The sequence below is a fragment of the Neovison vison genome, chromosome 2 (genome assembly GCF_020171115.1).
Source record: "Neovison vison isolate M4711 chromosome 2, ASM_NN_V1, whole genome shotgun sequence".
NCBI lineage: Eukaryota > Metazoa > Chordata > Mammalia > Carnivora > Mustelidae > Neogale > Neogale vison.
Genome location: NC_058092.1, coordinates 176,939,867 through 176,962,087, shown reverse-complemented (window position 1 = coordinate 176,962,087; position 22,221 = coordinate 176,939,867). Strand labels below are relative to the sequence as shown.

Here is a 22,221-nt window from a genome sequence, read left to right as displayed (position 1 = left end):
CAGTCTTCACAATGCTTTCATGGGGGAGTCTGTTGCTTTAGTTTTAAGAACAGTTGATTCTCTAGCTCTGAGAAAAGAGCACACGGCCTTTAAGAGCATTGTAACTGACAAGAAGGAAGGATTCGGGCAGGATGTCGAGGCTGAGGCTTTTCAATCACCTGTCATTAATATGATTCAATTTATGCTTATGTCATAGGTTTAGACATTGAACAGTGCTGTAAAGCGGGGAAGGGACTTGAATAAAATACAGGGAAGAAAGCAGATGGTACGCTATCAAAACCCTTCAAGCCTAAAATAACCTTTCCCAAGTAAGGAGGATAGTTAATTAAAACCAGGATATATTTACTCAATTCTGAATATCTCAAAGTAAATAAAAATCAAAATGACACCACTGTAATGTGGGACTAAATGATGAAATTTCATCTATTCTATTTTTCTTTAATAGTTTCTAATCAAACTTTTCATTAAACAGCTTCATAAAATTCCACAGAGAATTTATTTATAGGGATTCACTGTAGATTTAAAAGCCTTACTTTTATTATTCAATTAAACTTGTTATTCAGTGGACAACATTGAAACAATGGGGGGGAGCGGGGAGGGGGGAGGTGTCTGAGCAGTTGGGAAAGGTGGTCACACAGAGAAAATGTGGCTCTTCCTTGCCCAGGAAAGCCCAGTTCCAGGTCCAGAGGAACTGCCTGGGATTGTCCCAGCCTTGGTCCACAGACTCAAATTCATTTTCCCCTGGTAGAGAGGGCACCAGACCATTTATTAAGGGTAAACAAACCTAGGGGAGGCCAACAGCTGACCCACGGTGAAGGCAGCCATTCCCAACATGGAGAGTCAGGACATGAATTATAAGTGACCCAAAACTTTTCTATTAGCCTTTCTCCCTGATTTTTTAAAACCAGACCCAGTCCTGCCTTTTTCATGAAGCTTTCCCTGACCCCTCCCATGATCACTCCCACGCGCCCCCACCCCCACCAGCCCTATTGCTAAATTCCTCCTGCTTGCTTTCTACAACACTCACCGAATATTTAATCATTGACTTTCTTGCAACATTAGTTAACCTTTCAGGTGCGTTAATCCTGTCTTCCCCAATTAGATTTTTAAATCCTCCAAACAAGAAAGAAATGTGTTTTATTTATCTTTTGTACACCCCCTCCCGCCCCCCTTCCATAATCCCATTTAATAGAAGAAAGCAAAAAATATATTAGTTAATAAAATAAACATTATTTAATCATAGGAAAGCAGACACTGTCCTTTTGCGAAGGGCCTTGCAGGTACTTTATGGCAATTTATGAATTTCATGTGTCAAAAGTGTAGCTGCTAAATGCTATAAACTCTTTGCCATCAGGTCCACCATTCATCCACCTGGTGATATGGCTAATAAAATTTGATTTTTACAGCCTAGGCATACTGTTACCTAAATTACATTTGACCAATTACTGAGTCGCCAAAAGTGTGGTACAGAATATATACTGTGTAGAAAATTCATCTGTGGGCCCCCTGGCACCCGCGGTAATCTGACAGAAGTGTTTTGGTCATCTGGCAGTGTTTCATATTAGGAACATTTGTTTAATGCTAGTCACTAATTAAATTTATGTTCTTCTACCAACTGTTAGTTGGTTGGAGAAACCCAACCCCACGTTTTAACAAACCCTTTCACCCATGTTGATTTCAAATACAACCAGTTGGAGGTTTAAAAGGGTGTTCTCTGGAAATTTAGTTGGAGGACCAAGAGTGGAAGGTGGGGGAGGGATGTTGGCAAAGGTGTTCAAATCATGTCAAAAATAAGCTTTTTTGGGGGGAGGGGGGTCACTTGCTAAAACGAAATACTACATGAAGTGCAAACTATTTGAAGTACAAACTCCACAAAAAGAAAAACCTAATATTCTAATTATTAAACTAACCATCTAGAAGCTCTTTAAAGGTACCTTTATTCCAAAAGAAAGTTTCCACTTTAAGAGGCTGGAGAAGAAAAACAGCATTAAAATTAGCTTTACCAGAAGAAAAGTTCAGGAAAACATTCAAAAGTCAGATGCCTGTGTTTGTGGAGAACATTTAAAACTAATTTAGTAACTCTTAACAACCATTGTGATCACTGTTATATTGGAACTTCTTTCTATTACCAATTCCAGACGCAACAGCTTTGAAGCTCAATGACTAATAACTCTTAAATTAGCCAAAAAGGTTAAAACATTTTTCATTATGTTACATTATGATACCCTAACTCTGACTACTCTTAAATGAGGGAAAGCATTCTTTCAGTTTTATTTTGTGTCAGGAATTTACAGACCTCTTGAGTGGCAAGCAGGACAGAGGGTTTGGGAGTAGGGGATATGCGAGAAAAAAACAAAACACAAAAACACTCTAAAAACAGAAATTAAACACCCTGAAATTAAAAAGGGATGATTTGTAAATGCAGATCTGGAAAGAGAGGGCATTTTTTGAAAAGATACATTGGGTTCATTCACCTACATGACTACAACAGTTGAGTATTAAAAATATGACACTGAATTCTTCTTGGAAGTAGGAATAAATAACTTGTATAAAGACTACTGTTCTCTTCTAGACTGACAGTCATCTGGTAAGGCAGAGTTGGGAAAGGCATCCAAAAAAAAGTTTATAGGGAAAAAGATGCCATGTCTGATGAACAGAGGTTCCCTTCCCCTTCCCCCTTCCTTCTTGGATCATCTCTTCATGATACTCTTACTTACAAGCCCTCTGCAGCAGGTAGGGGGCTGCTGGGTCGCAAATAATCAGAGTACGGAGGCCACAGTGGATTTCCCAAGCCACGCTGAGGCCTGTGACAATTAAGCAGAAAAATCTGAACCTGAATAATCCACAAACTGGGGAGGCCTGGGAAAACCTTAACTCACAGAATCAAGGACTGTTCTGATATTCTGACTCAAAGTGACCCCGTCAATGCTCTCTCTGGGCCATGGGTCTCAGCCTCTTGTCGTCCCACATCCCCAAGAGGAGATTTCAGCATGGGTCAGCCATCAGACTGGTCAGGGTGGCCAATCCCAAAGCAGGGGGTAGGGTGAGGTTGGTGGGGGGGTGTCTCATGCGTCTGTAAGTACAGGAATTTCCAAGGAATATGTCTAGCTGGATAAAGCACCCCCAGGGTATTCTGACATCCCTGCCCAGCCTGTTGAGAACCACTGATATGATCCAATCTCTTCAACAAACAGATGAGAAACTGAAGATGTGAGAGATGTGAGCCTGGCTTGCCTCCAGCCATTCACTGCGTCATGCAAAGTCTCCCAAACCTATGATATATCTTTGCCTGTGCGTCTATCTATAGAGACACATGACCGATCAGCTAGGAGAGATGCAGACAAAATTATGTGTGCATATATCCATCTTTGGGAGGCGTAGTGTATAAAGATATATATATAGATAGATATCTGAATATAGATAGATATATAAATATCTATACATATTTTCATACACTGTGCCCACCAAAGATGGATATATATGTGTATCCATACATGTACATGAAAAAATTAAGGGGCGTAGGGATCTATCATCAATCTTTTTGTTCACCTTATAGTACTGAAGTGGTTACAATGCGTGCATTTTTATAGTTCCTTATCACACTGAAAAGAGAGAGATCAGTTAAAACAAAACAAGCCAGTATCTGAATAGTCGAAGCCTTTTAAGAAAGAACGAACATGAAAGCTTCCTGTCCTAAAGTCCAATTTCAAGGTCGACCAAGCAACTTCAGACCCTATACTGAACAACAAATTCTAAATAATCACCCTTGACCCTAGCAAACAGAGGCCGCCCCGGAGGCAATGGTGCTTTATGCCATGACAATTTGGGGGAGGGGAGGGGCTGGTGAAAATAAGCCTTGCTCCCCATCGCAGCTCTGCACAAGAACCCAAAACAAGGAAACGCACACACATGCACAAGTTTCATGTAAACAAAAGACTCACCAAACTCATCGCATATACTTTCATTTTCAATGAGAGTTGGGTGGTCGAAGGTGTCCCGACAGTACAGGATCTGAGGGTTCTTGCTGACCACGGCGATGCCCCCCAGGGCTAGCGCGAACTGGTCCGTTAGAATGGAAGATGGTTTATCCTGGATGCGCTTTAGCATCGATCGGTACCGGCAGTACTGAGGGTAGCTGAGCACGATCACGTTCGTTTCCTCCTCGTCCTCCCCTAGACAAAAGAGAAAACACTTCCGTTACCCTCTTGCCTCCCACAGAGAACCGTCATGGCTGTGGCCTAATTGCGGTGGTCACTCTGTTTCGTCATGAAATCGTGTCTTCCGTGAGACCCTGACACCGGTTCGTCTTTCTCCCAGTCTGGGAACGCCAGCATTCTCCCAGCCCCATCTCACCACCCCGGGGGTTCCACTAAAGGGACCTCTGGTTACCGGCAGGGAAGAGGAAGGGTGGAGGGAAGAAAGAGTCGGGGTGACCCCCAGAGACAGATGAAGCAAGGTTTGGGTCATCAGCAAGCAGCAGAACCAAAAAACTGTTTTTCCAAGGGACTGATATATATATATATATTTCAAGCATTAAAGTCATCATCACAGGAAAAATTGGAATTTTGTTGAGCTTCTTTCTTCATATTTCCAGTCTGCTCTTTCTTTAGACTGTATAATCTTTCAGTGCCAGAAGGCCCTGGAAGGGTCATCTGGCCCCAGAGAGACGACCGTAAGTTCAGATAGCGGCATCAACTAATCTGGTGGTGGTTAGGGCTGTCGACAAATATTTCTGGTTCATTATGTTCTTGTGGAAAGACCATGCATGCCTCCTGTCCCATGGTGGTCAAGTGGCCCTGTGACTTGTTGGGGCCAATAAAATAGGACAGAAGTGAGTGGCGACTTTAGGGGCCCGTGTCTGACTGACAACACTCTCCCTTTCTCTTTGTCCTGCACACCTGTAATGATTCAAAGAGTGACTGAGCTGCCACTCAGGGTCTTGGAGCAAGAATCACACGGAGCAGAGCCCCTTGTTGGTCGGAAATGGACACAGAACACAAGCCCAAAAGAAACCTTCCTTGTTTTAAGTGAGGCTGTGATCTGGGGGTTATTCATTTTTGTAGCATGATCTAACCCGGACTGATTGATCCATCTACCCCCCCTCTCCTCCCCCGTTCCCATGCTCCCTATCTTCTAATGGGCCTCAGACCCATCTGGTAACTTGGCACAACTCCGAGAACCATGCTGAGAGGACTCCCCGAGCGTCCTGTGACAGCTCCATCAGAACCAACTTAGCTCAGAACGTTTCAGCAACTTTCACGAAGCTCCCTTTTACAATGATCTTACCGCTTATCTACACCTCTCGATATTAAGCACTTATTTATAAAAACCAGATTTGGCCTGGAGGACCCCTTCCTTCATCTTGAGCTTGAGGAATGGCAAAAGCTCCCCTCTGATAGCCTGCCACCTGGATCACGTCAAGCCGAGTCTCGGCTCCATGACCTAGTCTGCCATCACTCCCTATAACCACACCATCGGGGCGTTTGTGAGCAATTCCCAGATATGTCACTGGCTTATCCAAAGAGAAAACGCTCAATATTTTGAGTCCTTACCATGCTGCAGGGAATTGCACAAGACAGTTGTTAAGGATACCAACATTATCGTGGCCATCTGGTAACCAGTGGGAGACAAATGAGTAAGGACAGAACAAATGATGGAATATAACCAGTACCAGCGGAAGGTGTGCATGTGACCTTCTCAGATAGGAGGCCAATACCCAGATGTATCTCTAATTATGTTCACTTAGTTCCTCCGGCTGGAGGCTTCTCCGAGAATGGAGATGTTTCGCTGCTTTCAAGAGGACATCTTTTAACAGTTTACATTTCTTAGACGCCTGCCTGGTCTGCGGGCAGCCACTTTGTCAGCTGGCGTATTTAATTACAAGGAAATATATTTATATTGAACGCAAGTCCCCAGATGAAGTTCAGTTTTTAAATGCTGATATATGTCCCAAGACATTTCGGGTTGAGATTTTTACTGCAGACCAAGACACGAGTTGACACTTCGGGTTCAAATCTGTGCTTTCTGGAGAGTTAAAGCACAAAAGGTTTGACTGGAAATATTCACCAAACGTCATCATTAGAGTATCTCAGTCCTATTCAAAGAAGCAGCCCCTGAATGTGTCAATGATATTATTATCCTCTATTTGTCCAAGACATCGTGGATGGGGGGGAGGGGCATAACCACAAACCCCCAGGACCAGTATTGGCGGCTCAGCACCTAAGAGCATCTCCTGCAAAGAGTAAATACTGTGCACATCTGCACACAGCTCCCAGAAGTCTATCTTGCTTGTGCTATTGGCCTTCTGTACTGGGGGGAGCGCTGCGCTAGTATCTCCAAGTTCTTGAAATGAGATGGGGGAAGTCCTGCTTTTCAGGTTGAACAACAGCAAAAGAATGGAGGCTTTAGAGTTCGTTTTCTAGCAGAAGGTGTCCCCTGGATTCTTGGGAGCTTTTCACGTTTTTCTCATCCCCTCCTCATTCTCTTCCCGTTTTTCTCCGACCATTTTTCATGATAATACCATCTCTAACTTCTTAGTTCTCTGTTCTAGATGCAGTCAGCTCCCTGGCCTCCTTGGTGCTTAGAAATGATGTGGGTTTTTTGTTTGTTGTTCGGTGGGTTTTTGTTTTTGTTTTCTCTTCACCTCCCCCTAACTTGAAACACTTATCCCTCTTTCTTCACGCAGTTCCCAAAACACAGGCCAAGCCAGGAATCCACTTTTAGTTGGAAGAAAAACCAGCAAGTTCGCTCTAGTCCGTGTCCTGGAAATGTGTCCCTATGATGGAGAAAGTATTGCTCAGAGCGATCCTGGGCCTGCCCGCCCTGGGATCACAGAGGGCAACTGGGAAAAGGCAGACTCGAGGGGCTCATCCACAACCACTAACTCAGAATCTCTAAAGTTGGGGCCCAGGAATTTACATTTTTAATAAGCTTCTAGGTAACTCATGTACATTAACCTTTGAAAGCACTACCTCTGAGTCAGAGTTTAGCTTCTTGCACAGACTTATAGTAATTTATTGAGTTTGGGTTTTGCTATCTCTCTCTCTCTCTCTCTGTATGTATGTGTGTGTGTGTGTCACACACACACACACACACACACAAAGATCTTCCTCCACTTTTGATGGTCTTATGTCCCGACCACCCCCTTGACAGCTGAAAATATCCTCAGTTGCAAATGCATTGGATACATCTAACCTACCAAACACTGTAGCTTAGCCTAGCCCACCTTAAATGTACTCAGAACACTTCCGTTGGGCTGGGCAAAATCATGGAACACAAAGCCTATTTTATAATAAAGTATTGAATATCTCGTGTGATTTATTGACTTCTATCCTGAAAGTGAAAAGCAGGATGGTCGCATGGGCTCAGGACGGTTGTGTGCTGCACGTTCATCCCCGTGAGTGCATGGCCGCCTGGGAGCTGCGGCTGGTTGCGGACGGCCAGCACCACAATGTGATCGAGCCACACAAATCGCCAGGCTGGGAAAAGATCCCAATTCACAACTCAACGTACACTTCCTACTGAACACATATCACTTTTACACCATTGTAAAGTTGAAAATGGTTGCGTTGAAACATCACAAGTTGGGGTTCCTGAGTATATATATACTTATAACCTGTTTTCAGGTATATGCTTCTAGCCAAAGCCCCCCCCCCCCCCCCCCAACCCTGTACGCAGAACAGAATCTAGGACCAAATTCTCTTCTCCTTGTCACTCTCCCAGGATTGCTGCAGGTAGCACAGAAGACAGCAAATTAAAAAAGACTCCATAACCAAAAATAAGACGGACAGATGGCCTGTTGGTTTAGAAATACTACCATAATTTCCGGTACTGATAGGAAAACAAAAAATTTACACAGGTCTTTCACAAAACACAGCTCTTTTGCTCTTCACAACAACCCCATTCGTAGGATTACTGCTCGTGAATATCCCCCAGTTCGGAGGTGAGATAACAGGTTCATACACCCAATTGACTAATCCGGGCTCTCAAGAAAGCAGAAAGTGATGGAGTGAGACTGTCACCCAGTCTTTTAAATGCAAGTTTGATGAGCTTTTCCTTATGACAAAGTGTCATAAATATGAATAACAACATTATTATGATCATTAAGGTAATACTTTGATTTCTCTTCCTACATGGGTGTGGTTGAAAGAAAATCTTTGTTTATTTGACATTATTATTAGAGACCTAATTAAGGTACAGTACTGGGGATGAGGGTGACGGCCTTTGGTCACGGAAAATACGAAACTTCTGGGTCATCACAAACTGCACAATTCAGCCAGTTATAGGTCAGAATTCCACTCCGGTTACGTTAGCTTGTTGTGATTTTGGAAAACTGCAATTCACACGGCCATGATTTAACAGTAGGGACACATCTTTTATGCACAGCGGTCCCCTCCTTACCAGAGGTTTTGTTTTCTGCCGTCTGTGGGCAACAGCAGCCTGGAAGCAGACAACCCTCCTCCCGACACATCATCAGAAGGTCAGGAGTAGCCTAACGTGATATCACAGCGCCTAAGTCATTCGTCACACTTCCTCTCACCACTCAGGCATTTTATCATCTCACATCACAGGAAGAAGGGTGAGGACAGTACAATAAGGTATTTTGAGAGAGAGAGACTACTTTAGTGTCCAGTTTTACTGTTAGTTATTGCTATTAATCTCTTACTGTGTCTAACTGATAAATTAAACATTTTCTTAGGTTGTATGATTAGGAAAAAACAGGATAGATAGGGTTTGATGTGATCTGTAGTATCAGGCCACCGCTGGGAGTCTCAGCATGTACCCCCCATGGATGGGGGGTATTACGTATATCTCCTTCCTACTGTCTACCCACATAATAGGAAATGAAGCCAACTTTAGGTTGTGCAAGCCCAGAACCCCTGTGCCTCCTGATCCTCTCCCATACTAAAAGGCTAGAAGCCCAGTTGAGACCTGGTTTAATGTGGCAATGTTTAATAATACCATAACAAAAATTATGATAATTTTGTTTCTTATGAAAGGAACCCTCCATTTGGACCAGAATTTTGGCATTGTTTAGACAGAGGCAAATTTCCAACCTTACAATTAGACATGCCCAGAGGAATTGCCTTTAATATTTACAGGAGGGGAAAAAAAAAGGAAAAAAAAAAAGAAACTCCCCAAAAAGCAGACAAAGCCCATGAGACTCTCAGGACTGCTAAGAAAATTAACAAACCATTCTAGGTGAGAGTAAAGAGAAGATCCAGAGTAAAGGTGAGATCTGGAAGAACCAACAATTCATCTAGGGTAAAGTTTCTCTGAGGTGTCTTCAGAGAAACTTTACCCTAGATGCAGTTAACTAGTGCTTAGTTAACTGGAGAAATATTTTTTTCCTCAAGACAAAGCATGGTCACCTTCACATGAAAAGTATGTATAACAGAGAATAAAATTAGGAGTTTGGAAGAGCTTTCCAGATCTAAAATTCTATGATCCTATAACTTTCCCCTAAGCCTTTGCATTAAATTAACTTCTTCCTCATACAGCTACAAAACTATTAAATTGTTCAACAGCTGTCATATTTTATTTTGCCCTAGTACACTAAGAAACAAATAAAGCCAAACAACCCTTTCAAGAATTCTTATTTAAATTCCTTAGCTACTTCTTTCCTCCTTATGCATTTCATGTACGTATAAACAAACATGCGTATGCAGCTACCCATGAAACAGAAGCTGCCAATAAATGCTGCAAAGGACATTTCCCCCTTTCCAGTTCATAATAGGTCTAGCAGATAAATCTAAGAATGAATAAAGAATGAATAAATTGCACATTTGTTTAGCAAAAGACAAACAAAGTGTTCCTGGAACAAAGATTTTCTTTCAACCACACCCACATAGGAAAAGAAATCAAAGAATTACCCCAAGGAATCTTACTCTAACACACTTGAGTCAGTGGTAGTTGGTTGGGTTATGTAGGCACTACTTGATTTCTGTCCACAGAAAATAATCAGCAATAAATTGTTGGTCCCAAAGACTGAAATTTTCAACCATATTATGATATTCTATTAAAATGTCATCCTATTCCTCAATTCTCCCCCTCCACCAATAAAAAAAAAAAATGCCTATTTTTAAATGAAATATTCAAAGGGAATAAGAGACCCAAAATTACTATACCTCATTTCAACTTCAATGAGAAGAATTTTGCCTATTAAAAGTTAATACCTAAAGTACACTGCTTGTAATGCTCAACCAAAATTACTCTAATCCTGTGCTTATATCATAATTACACGTTTTGTTAACCTCTCTCAATGTCAATTTTTCACTTATTTATATATTTTCAAAGTCCAAAACAGAATTCCACAGAGAAACTGTAATTATAACATGAGACTCCACCCAAGCTTTTCAAACAGTAACTGTATACCATTGCTTTAATCCTCAGAGTTGGGCTGGGAATGGGGAAGGGGTGGGGGGGTGGGGAGAGGGTAAGAGCAGGCATTCATTCTGAATAGCACGTTGCTCAAGTTGTCTTTATACAAAGAGAGATGCATGAAATAGCAAACACAATGAATTAATGGAGCATTGACTTTCAAATATCCATAATGCTATTTTTTTTTTAAACAGATAATGGTGGCCAAACGCACAGGAGACGGAAAACATAAATTCCGGAGGAGGAATCTGCTTTTATCTTTTACACAACATTTAGAAATGTAACTTTCTTTTTCATTCTGGGGGGAGGTGGGGAGAAGGAAGGCTGGTTTCGGAAACATCACACTATTATGCTTACTGAAAACCACTATAATCTACTTCTAAAATCAGTAAGCTTAAAAAAAAAAAATCTTAAAAAAAAAAAAAATCTTTGCACCAGGATTTTATAGAGCCTGGTGGAAAAAGTATGCATGTTCCTTCCTGCACCTAATTACCTCAACTGAAAAATCTGCCAAGTATTTTGCCCTTTAGTTCTCTTAATCGTATTAGGGCAAATGCATTTGGATGCCAGTAGAAACAAACATTTAAAGATTTTCACTTAAAAGATTCCAAATATGTATGAAGGCTACGCTTGAGACACAAAGTCCCCAGTCCTTCAAAGACAACATAGCGTGTTCTTTTTTTTCCCCAAGCAAATATGAATTTGCTCATGTTATAAAACTTGATGTCTAGTTTTGAGACAATTTAAGTAAAATAATGTCAATACGAGAGGCTCTTACAATGATTTATGCTTCTTTCTGTTACTTTATTACATTAGGCATTCCTTTCTCAAAGCTTTATACTTTTCAACTTGCTCCTAGCAACCAACCAACGGCGAAGCATCAACTTTATGTACCTGGCACCAGTCCAATTCTTACTGCTATTGACAATTATACTGAAGTTTCCATTTAATTGCTGCTCTGTTGTGACACTGAATATTTGTCATAATTAGGCATTTCCTATTTTCTGTCCATTCATTTTTTATTATTACCAAAAAGGAACATTTTTTTTAAATTTCAGAAAACCTAGGCATGAAAATTCTACAGATAAGAGCAGCTACAGCTGTTACTATCATTACCAACATTGTAACATGCAGCAAAAAAAAAAAAGAAAGAAAGAAAGAAAAAAAAAAACAGAGAGAGAGAGAGAGAGAGAATATAATTTCTCGGAAGGTAATTTTCCTTTCAGTCTAAGTGCTCTTATTCATCTTACAGTTACTCAATGATTTCCTGTTCTAATTACAGGACATTATACAGAAAGACATTTGTAAAAGCAAAATGCAGCAGTGCGTATGACTACATAGCTTGGATTGGTTGAAAGTGTTTAAAATTCCAAAGTTGTACATCAACTTTATCAATTCCTGAATGCAAGTCCGAGTCCGTGTGTAACACGTCCCGCCATATTTCTACATCTCTCCTAAGGCAGTAAGCTTAGTACCCGAAGTAAGTACACATCAAAGGGGAAAATACATTTGCAGTTAAACTGATGTTGAAGAGTTGGGGTGGGGGAAGATGGGTTGTTGGTGGTTGTTTTTTTTCTCCCCCCCCTCATCAAAGCTGTTCAACTGGAGGCATGCCAAGACAAGGAGTGGAAAGTATTAATAATAAAAATAAATTAAATGCCTGATTAAAAGGGAGAGAGCACAAGATTCCATCCGGAATAGAAATGAAAATGCCACAAACTATTTCATAAAAACAGACTGTGACGTAAATTACACATCAGGATTGCACTGTTGTGGTTATTTTGAGAAATGGTTTGTACTGTCAGTCAGCTGCTGCTGCCCTACCCTTGCTGATTTTGTAATTCTCTACCCAGTAAGCAAGTGGGGCAGCCCTGAGATTGCTAAGACAGAAAACAGACCTAGCCATAGAGAGCTGGCAATAAAAAGATAATGTACTTTTAACATAACAGAACAAGAAGATTGGCTTTATTAACTAAAAAAAACGACTTTAAATGGTCCCCAGCTTGCCATTTATTCTGATAAATGGAAAGACAGCTCTTCCCAGGAAAGGCCACGGAAACATCACTGGAGAACTTATAAAAAAGAAAATGTGGGAAAATATCTCCGTGCATGGTTGTAAACAAAGAATATTTCAAATGCAAAACCTGGGGCTTTTAACTCGCTGTTTCCCAAAGCCGGCCACTTTAAATACATGGACGAACACACACAAAAATACATGTTAGAACGTTCATATTGGCTTTTACCCTGACTGTTGCTTCCTCACTCCGAAAAGAAAACAATGCCAGGCTGAACTAAAACCAAACACTGCCATCGCTCTGAGTTACAAAAGAACCCACTGGGAAGCCAGCCAGCTCCACCTCCAAGGTTCTCCCAAGTGGTCACTGAATTCTAAGCCACATTCAGGAGCCATTCTGGATTTCCTTTTGAGAATTCTGCATCTTATTTCCATACGGCTCACGTCAGCTGAAGGCGAGTGTCACACGTGACTGTGGTTATACAGTAAGTGTCTCTCCTCTTGAGACCACGTGGCCAGATTCTCAAGTAGGGAAAGTGGTGACCACATTTGGAGTGGGATTCTAAAGGGTCCGACCCACCTAACTCGCCTCCCCTTCACACGCTGTTAGGCTACAGTTAGTCATTCTCTTTCAGCATAAATGAATTTCAGTATCTGAAGAAGAATATATAAAGGACCCACGAGACCCCAGGGAACCAGGGCTTAGACAAAATTCTCCCTACTCTAAAAATTGTGTCAAACGTTTTCTGAGAGATGAACGTACATATTTATTTATTTGCTAGTGGTCCAGTAAGACTGTTATATTGGATTTGAACTTCGTTAAACCCATCTTTTCTACTCTGATGAGGAACTACAACCAAGATCCAGTCAGCCCTATGGCGACCATGACAAAGTTGCTGGAAGAGAAGGAAACCTGACCTCGTTAGTCCAACTGGTTTTTAAAAAGTGTAATAACTTCTGCCATCTTTCCCCTCATAAATCTATACGGATTTTCATTTTCAAGTTGTATCTTACTGCAAGAACCGTAATCCCACTATACAGCAGCTGTATAAACCCTTTACATTTGAGAGACCCTCCTGAGCTCCCACAACTCATGAATAAACCTCATTAAGGTGTGATACGGGATAGATCAATAGCAAAATAATTAACTTCCACACATCAGTCTCTCAGCGTGTAAGATCCAAATGTGTGCCTTAGCAAAATGACCAATCGCTAGTTGCTATGACTTTCATGGACAAGTAGTCAACACAGATCGGGCTAAACCTCGTAAATTCCAACAGGGTTTATAGGGAAACAACAACAAAAAAAATACACAAGTGTGTGGAGAACTAAACATCAAATAGTGTAGGACAGACTAATATTGATTACTTAATGCCTAGCATTTTGAAGATATTTTATACATATATCAAATGTATTTTATACACATTTTATACATACACATATGTGTGTGTGTGTATAAAATGGATGGTACATCTACTTTCATTAAAACTCTGTAGCCCTTAAAAATAGCAAAATCAAATAACTGTCAGGGCATGCAAAGATTGTTACACTGAGTGAGAAAAAAGTAAGGTATGAAATAATATATTCAAACCTATGTCTTTTGTTTAATAGCGTTACTGAGCTATAAGTCACACATCAGACAATTTATTTGTTTGAAGTGTACAAGCTTTTAGTATATTTATGGACTTGTACATCCATCACTACAATCAAATTTAGAATACTTTCATTCTCCCAAAAAGAAAATTCTGAACCCTCTTGCTCCCACATCTCCCTGCCCCTCAGCAGTCCTAGGAACTGCTTAGCCTACTTTTTGTCTCTATCTATTTGCTTATTCTGAACATTAAATATAAACAGTATCATACAGTATGTGGTTCTTTGTCACTGGCTTCTTTTGTTTGGCATGCTGTTTTCAAGGTTCATATATATCATCAAGTGTATCAGTATTTCATTTATTTTTATTGTTGAATAATATTCCATTGTACCGATATGCCACATTTTATTTACCAGTTCCATCAGGTGATGAGATATTATTGTTGTTCATACTTTTTGGCTATGAAAAATACTGCTATGAACATTTATTTAAAGGTTTTCATATGGACATAGGTTTTTATTTCTCTTGTGTATATACTCAGAAAGGGAATTGCTGGGTCATATAATAATTCTGTATTTACCTGTTGAGGAATTGCTGGATCGGTTTTCCAATAGGCTGTGCCATTTTACGTTCTCTCCAGCAGTGTATGAGGGTTCTGGCATCTCTACATCCTCTCCATCATCTGCTATTATTTGTCTTTTGATAGCCATGCTAGAGGATGTGAAGTGGTATCTCATGTTGTTTTGTTTAATGTTTCAAAAGCATTCTTAGTAGATGAATGCCTCTAGGTTTGAGATTATATGTGATTATTTTCTCCTTTGTTTGCCTGCATTTTAACTGTGTGATTTTTAAAAGATGGGAACATCTGGCAAAGGTATATGAAATTTCAAGGGATCTCAAATAGTCAAAACAATACTGGAAAAGAACAAAGCTGGAGGACTCACACGTCCCAATTTAAAAACATATTACAAAGCTATAGTAACCAAAACATTGTGGCACCAGCATAAGGATAAAATGTGATTGAACAGGAAAAAGAATCCAGAAGTAAACTTTCAAACGTATGGTCAACTTATTTTTGACAAGGGAACCAAGACCATTCAATGGGGAGGGGACAGTCTTTCCAACAAATGATGTGAGGGAAAACTAGATATTCACAGGAAAAGAATGAACTGGCCTTTACAGCACACTACATACAAACATGAACTCAAAATGGATCAAAGACTCGGATTTAAGAGCCAAAGCTATAAACATAGCAGGAAACTGTTATGACTTTGGATTTCACAAAAACACAGGCAAGAAGAATTAAAAAATAGATAAACTGGATATCATCAAAATAAAAAAAAATTTGTGCATCAAAGGACGCTGTCAAAAAAGTAAAGAGACAACTCAAAGAATGGGAGAAAGTATTTCTAAATTACATATCCAGAATATATAAAAAAGCCCCTACACAACAGCAAAAAGACAAACAATCCAGTTAAAAAATGGGCAAAGGTCTTGAACAGATATTTCTCCAAGGAGGTTATACAAAGGATACATGAAAAAGTGCTCGACCTTATTAATCATCAGGGAAATGCAAATCAAAACTACAATGTGATAACCACTTCACACACACCAGGGTGGCTATTATTTAAAAAACAAATAAAGGCAAAAAACTCCAAGTGTTGGTGAGGATGTGGAGAAGTTAAAACCCTCATTCTTTGCTAATGAGAATGTAAAATGGTACAGCTGTGGGGCAAAGCAGTCTGGAAGTTCCTTAAATGTTACATAGAGAATTACTATATGACCCAATAATTCCACTTTTAGGTATATACCCAAAAGAATTGAAAACAAGGACTCAAACTGATACTTGCACATCAATGTTGATAGCAGTATTATTCATAAGAGTCAGAAAGGGGAAACAACCCAACCGTCCACCAATAGATGAACAGCTTGACAAAAGGTGGAATATACAAACGAAGGACTCTTGTTCAGCCATAAAAAGGCACGAAGTTCTGACACATGCTACATAATGAAAACATTATGAGAGGTGAAATAAGCCAGACACCAAGGGACCAATATTGTATGATTCTACTCCTATGCGACTTCTAGAATAGGCCAGTTCTTGCAGATGGAGTCGACTAGAGGTTGCTAGAGGCTGCTTGTGGGAGGAGGGGACAGGGAATGGGGAGTTGTGGCTTAATGGGTACAGAGCTTCTGTTTGGGGTGATGGGAAAGTTCGGGAAACAGGGGTGACGTTTACGCAATATCACAGGAATATTTAGCACTACCATACATTAAAAAATAATTAAATGTTCAATGAGATGCATATTTTACACAATATAAAAGGAAATGTCTCACAGGGGTTGTTGTCTGTTGGAAGGCACTCTTAGTTGTTCTTGGGAGGAGGATAGGCGTCTGTCCAACCAACAACTAGAATACGGACTCCTGGAGGGCACAGAAGTGGTGCCCTCATTTCTTGTGGCGGGCCCAGACCCCCGCACGTGCGCTCGCAAGTGTAGCTGCCTGCAGTCAAGCACCTGACCTTCCGTCCAGGAGCGACAGCAGCTGTGTCCTGGGTTCCCCCAAGGCTCTGGACCAGGAGTACTTCCTAAAGGCTGAAGGAAACTGGAGAAAGTCGTCCAGCAACCAGCACTGCTGTCAGGGACTGCTAGGCCTTTTCCGATGAAGGGTCATGAATGAAGGCAGACATTTCATTTGGGGAACTTTTTTTTTTTGAATGATCTCATTACTTGAGGAGTGTGTGTGGACCACCCTCAAAGTGCTGGACCCACCTCCACGTGACCGCACTGACTTCCGGGAGCTCACCTCCCGAGGTGACGAAAGTGGTAGGTAGAGATTGCATTGTTTTCTTTCTTATTATCGCAGGGCTTTGGATGCAGCTTAATGAGGGAAAGAGGGCAACGGCCTTTTTGGTAACAGTGGCTCATCTTAAATCAGTGGTTTTCAAAGTGGTAAACTCCACCCGGTAGAGGGTAGACGAGAACTTTCCTAGGCAAGTAGGAGCCTAGGTAGGTAGTAGCCTACCTACACAGAAATGGGACAGATCCTCAACATCTCTATCATTCCCTCTTCTGTCCATGTGCCCAGGGATGAGACCGTCTTCAATATGGCCAGTCTCCTTCTTTAACGTCACCCATTCCTGGTCTTAGGACCACTAAAGAGACAGTCAAAATACTAGTTCTGAGGAAGCCTCCTCTATTGCTGTATCTAGACACTTTAAACCAGACGCTTCTATTCTTTCCCTTCTTCCACATATTTCTGTTAATGAAGCTTGGCAGTAGAAATGGAGTACTTTGGCCCGTGTTAGGGCGCTCTGAATTCAGAAAAGCCAGAGCAATAAAGGTTAATGATGCTGATCCCTTTAAATCTAGGTGGAATGCTCTGAAGGTCTACCAGATTTTTTTGAAGTAAATTAGATAAAACCTAAGGATAAACATTTCATATGATTTATTAAGAACTGTTATACTTTAATAAATACAGATTTTAAAACTTAAGGTTTTCATCAAATCATATATGTTCATTTTAATTACAGCCAATTACCATTGATATCATGTTTAACATTTTCTACCTCCTATTAACGAAAAACTCAAACTGATGATGAGAAAATTCAGATGTCCACTGAAAACCAGGTAAAGGTCTACATACAGTGTTTGGGAAATCTAAAGCCAAATATGTAGATAAAATCTAAAAAGTAAGAAGAAAATGTGAAATAACTTTAATAACCTATCTTTTTTTGGCTTTAATTTTTTACTATTAAAAGCAAATTCAATGACTATTTTGCCCCTCTCAGTTTTATTGAATTATTACTGACATTTACCATTGTATTAATTTAAGGGACACAACACAATGATGTATGTGTTTACCAAGAGAAGATTTTGTCTTATTTCATAGGACAAGTATATGTGTTTCTCTAGAGAAACACATATAAAAATATATATATATATATATATATTTAAGATTTTATTTGTTTATTTGACAGAGATCACAAGTAGGCAGAGAGGCAGGCAGAAAGAGAGGAGGAAGCAGGCTCCCTGCTGAGCAGAGAGCCAGATGTGGGGCTCGATCCCAGGACCCTGGGATCATGACCTGAGCTGAAGGCAGAGGCTTTAACCCACTGAGCCACCCAGGCACCCCTCTAGGGTATATTCTTAAAAAAAACAAAAAAGCAAACAAACAAAAAAAACTATTTTATCTAACCCAGTATACTCACAATATTATTTCAATACATAGGCAATATAATGAATTACTAGAGTGACAGTTTACATTATTTTTTTTCCATATTGAGTTCCTGAACTCTGGTATACGTTTAATATACCGGCACAGTTGGGGCTGTTGTAAGTATCTGCCACAGTCCCCTGATGACTTTCAGTCCTGAACTCTCAGACCCATGATCCTAAGAGGTTCAGAAACACAACTGAAAGAAGAGAACAACCCTGGAGGGAAGGCCTCCGGGGGGGTGTTACTTCATCGTTCTAATAACCAAACTCCCAAGCAAGGCCAAATGGTAGCAAGCGGCCCTGCGTCATTATCTCAGCAGAGATACTTGCTTGCCACTTCCGGTTTTCTGGTGAATGATTTAAAAAAAAAAAAAAAAAAAGGTAAAATTAAAAAAAAGAAAGCTTCAACTATAAAACCTGTTAAGAGCCCGCTCTCTGAGTTATACCTGTTCTGCTGCTCTAACTACAAGTTCACTTGGTGCCATTTCCACAAACCATCTGCTCTATTTTTTTATCACAATGCCAGGAGAACATCAGTTGTTCAGAATGGGTATTTTTTTCTTTTCCTTTTTTCTAGTGTGTGCAATATGAAAATTAGTTTAACATCTGAAGGAAAGAGATACTTATAAAATGTACTGGAAACTGAAACCACTATTCAATCTCACGCCACTGCAGTCATATAAAAACTCTGGCACCTTCTAATGTGCTCTCACAGTGCACGGTGGAAAACTGTCATTGAAAGCTGATGATATGGATAGGCTCTGTCTTAACTTCCTTTTGTACAGTCTTAGTAGTGAGTAAGCTGATGTAAGACAGGAGGAGGAGGAATCTGGTTTATGCACATTTCCCATAATATCTATCATCTGCTGAAAATCATTTCCACTGTAAAATTCCGGCTTTCCTCAATCTCTAATATCCACACCTACTTCCCTTTTCTCATAAAAGACGCAGTAAACAAATCGCAGGTGACTAATGCATTAATTCCAGTTATAATTCTGTGGTTTCATATCACGAGTTAACCAGTGCTACAGATCCCCATTTTAGATTTTTTTTTTCAAAAAGAGATTTTATTTATTTATTTATTTATTTATTTATTTATTTGAGAGAGAGAGAGAGTACAAGCAAGGGGAGTGAGAGGGACACGCAGACTGTGTGCTGAGTCCAGGGCCGGACCGAGGGAGGGCTTACTCTCACGACCCTGAGTTTAGGACCAAAGTTGAAATCAAGTCCGACATCTAACCGACTGAGCCACCCAGGTGCCCCTATTCTACATATTTCTGTGAGATGGTTTATGTTAAGCAAGGGTTGGGCAAGTATGGGCCAGATCTGGCCCGAAGCCTGTTTTTATAAAGTTTTATTGCAACACAGCCATGATCCTGCATGGACAATGTGTGTGGCTGCTTTCCCGAGACAGCAGCTGAGTTGCAAAGTTAGGGAGCTATGTTGTGACAGAGACTTCATGGACAGTAAATCTGATCTATTTAGTCCCTATCTCTGCTGATTCCTATTCTGGAGAACAGATTATTGCTTCCAGAAATCTGTTATTTTGGATCATTAAAATCAGTTTAACTCCAAGGTGCAGTTAACTCTGTCATATTTTACTGGGTGTATTTGTTCATGCTAGGCCCCCCTTTCTAGACTGTGGGTTCTCTAAAGGGCAGGAGCAAGGTCTCTAGCACATCGGAATCCCAAACAAGTGAAGCACATGGAGCACATGGTCGGTTTTCAACAGATGTTAATTTCAATTAATGTTCAATTAATATTTCAAATTAATGTTTTCTGATTATTCACTGTTTCATGTCCTCTACTCCTTGTCTAGCCTCTCTACGTTGCTGTATGACCCCTAAGGGTTGCATTCCTGGGGTTCCTTACACTCTGGCTTTTTCTTAATTCAGCACATGGAAGACACCCACAGGAAAGCAGATGGTGGAAAGAGAGAAGTTGGGGTATTGCTTTCTGCCTGTAGCCTTCACCAGGTAGCAATATTTCCACCCTTGCTTCTTGCTGTTACCTGACCCCGTGTGCCTCAACCCCCCTTTTTGTTTCTTTATCCTAACCACACCTCTGCAAGGCTTCCCTTTGTTCCTATTTCTCCAGTTGAGCCCTTGGAGTGGAAATCTGGTTCTGCCTCAACCTTGACCGATACTCCTCCAGGCTTCTCGTTTGGCAAGTGGTAACTCAGTAGGATGTCCCCACACTCTGAGTTTCAATGAAAACCAAGAGAGGACATTTGTTCTGTGGGCCAGCCATATCAGAGCGGCTGAGGGGCTTGTTTAAATAAAGATCCCTGGGCCACCCTGCCAACATGCAAAAGGAAAGTATCTGGGCTCGGGTCTCTGGATGGGTGCTTTGTAACAAGTATCCCAGGTGTTCAAGCACCTATTGAAACAGATGGTGAGATGCGGGTTTGGGGACAGGATGAAAATAAGAACCAGAAACCCAGTCTGAAACACTATAGAGTGTTTGAAAAATCCTCAAGTCAGATGTACAGATAAGGGGAGTACAGGAGGGGTGGATTAAGCAGAAAAAAGGGTCGGCGCTGGGGCACCTGGGTGGCTCAGTGGGTTAAGCCTCTGCCTTCAGTTCAAGTCATAATCCCAGGGTCCTGGGATGGAGCCCCACATCTGGCTCTCTGCTCAGCAGGGAGCCTGCTTCTTCCTCTCTCTCTGCCTGCCTCTCTGCCTACTTGTGATGTCTGTCAAATAAACAAATAAAATCTTAAAAAAAAAAAAAAAAAAAGTCAGCGCTTTCTACCAGAGGACCAGAGGGGGCACTGTGGCTGAAAACGGGAATTACTCTTTTCTCTTGGTAACACAATTTAGCTCTTTAAAGTAGGCTACACATTTAAAAATCACATAGTCCCTAATATTGGCGTCCGTAGTCTATCCACTGTCAGTACCAGTACAGCGGCGAACATGAAGATCAATTGCTTTGAGAGTCTGGTAAGCAGGAGCCCTGTAGTTCAATCATCTGTAGGACTCAACAAGGTAGCATGTATGAAAGAGCAGCAGGGCGTGAAGTTTGCCAGCTCCTAACGGTGGGATCTGGGGAGTGACAACTTCACAGCGTCAGGATCCTAATCTCTAAAATGGACATAAAAAAACAGTGCCTTCCTGAGAGCACACATGAGTTCAACGATGAAAATACTGAGGCTAGTGTAGGGCACAGTAAATGCTCGATAGATGTTCACGATTAAGACGGCTTTGCAAGTGGTTTCCCAAAGTACTTCACACAACATGAGATCCCGGGAGAGAAGGGAGCACATGACCAAGTGTTATGTGGGAAAGGGTACCATAGTATGGAAAGCACTTGAGTTTAACAAAAGTGGCACAGACAGGCTTCTTGAAGCCTTTGATGCGCAAAGGGGCATTTCAGTCTGCAAGAGGCAATATGCTGCCATTCCTGAATTTATTTTACCACAGAATCCTCTCTCACTTCTTTCCCTTCTTTCCTCCATCTTTTTTTTTTTTTTTTTTTGGTCATTCATGGCTCACCTGAAGAAGTTAGTGTTTTCTGATTGCATTTTGGGGATTACTCCCCCAAATATTGATTACAGGAATCCCCCCAGCTCCCTGAAACTCCCCTTCTTGCATACACCCCCTGCTTAACACTGTAAACTTACAAGTAGGTCATTATGCATAGTATAATCACTCATCTGGGTAACATTTCAGAATTTATCAAGTGCCCTCACGCATTTGGATTCACTCGATGTTCCCAGAACCCCCTTAGAAATCTATTATGAATATCCCTATTTTATACAAGAGGATGTAGAAAGCTCAACAAAGTGAATGACCGACTCAGGGTTACCCAGCTAATGATAGGGACAGGTCCTCTGGCACGAAATATAGTGCTGTCCCCACTATACCCCAGCTACCTTTCGTGTGGCCCCAAACCTCTCTGAGAGGGGCTCTGGCAGATTTATGAGAATCTGAGAGACTCCCTGGGCCTCTCCAGTGGGCCGGTGGCCTTGAAAATCCTCGTGACTTTATGAACTAAAGAGAAGCAAACTTCTCGTTTCA

The 22,221-nt window shown here is 41.0% G+C and overlaps 1 protein-coding gene across 1 annotated transcript in view; it reads right to left on the bottom strand.

Moving 5' to 3' along the window:
* Positions 1 to 22,221, bottom strand: part of ARID5B (AT-rich interaction domain 5B) — a 177,830-nt gene that overhangs the window by 87,565 nt on the left and 68,044 nt on the right. Inside the window, exon 4 of the mRNA XM_044239596.1 lies at positions 3,942 to 4,172. Within this exon, the coding sequence (XP_044095531.1) occupies positions 3,942 to 4,172 (231 nt within the window). The remainder of the gene's footprint in view (positions 1 to 3,941; positions 4,173 to 22,221) is intronic.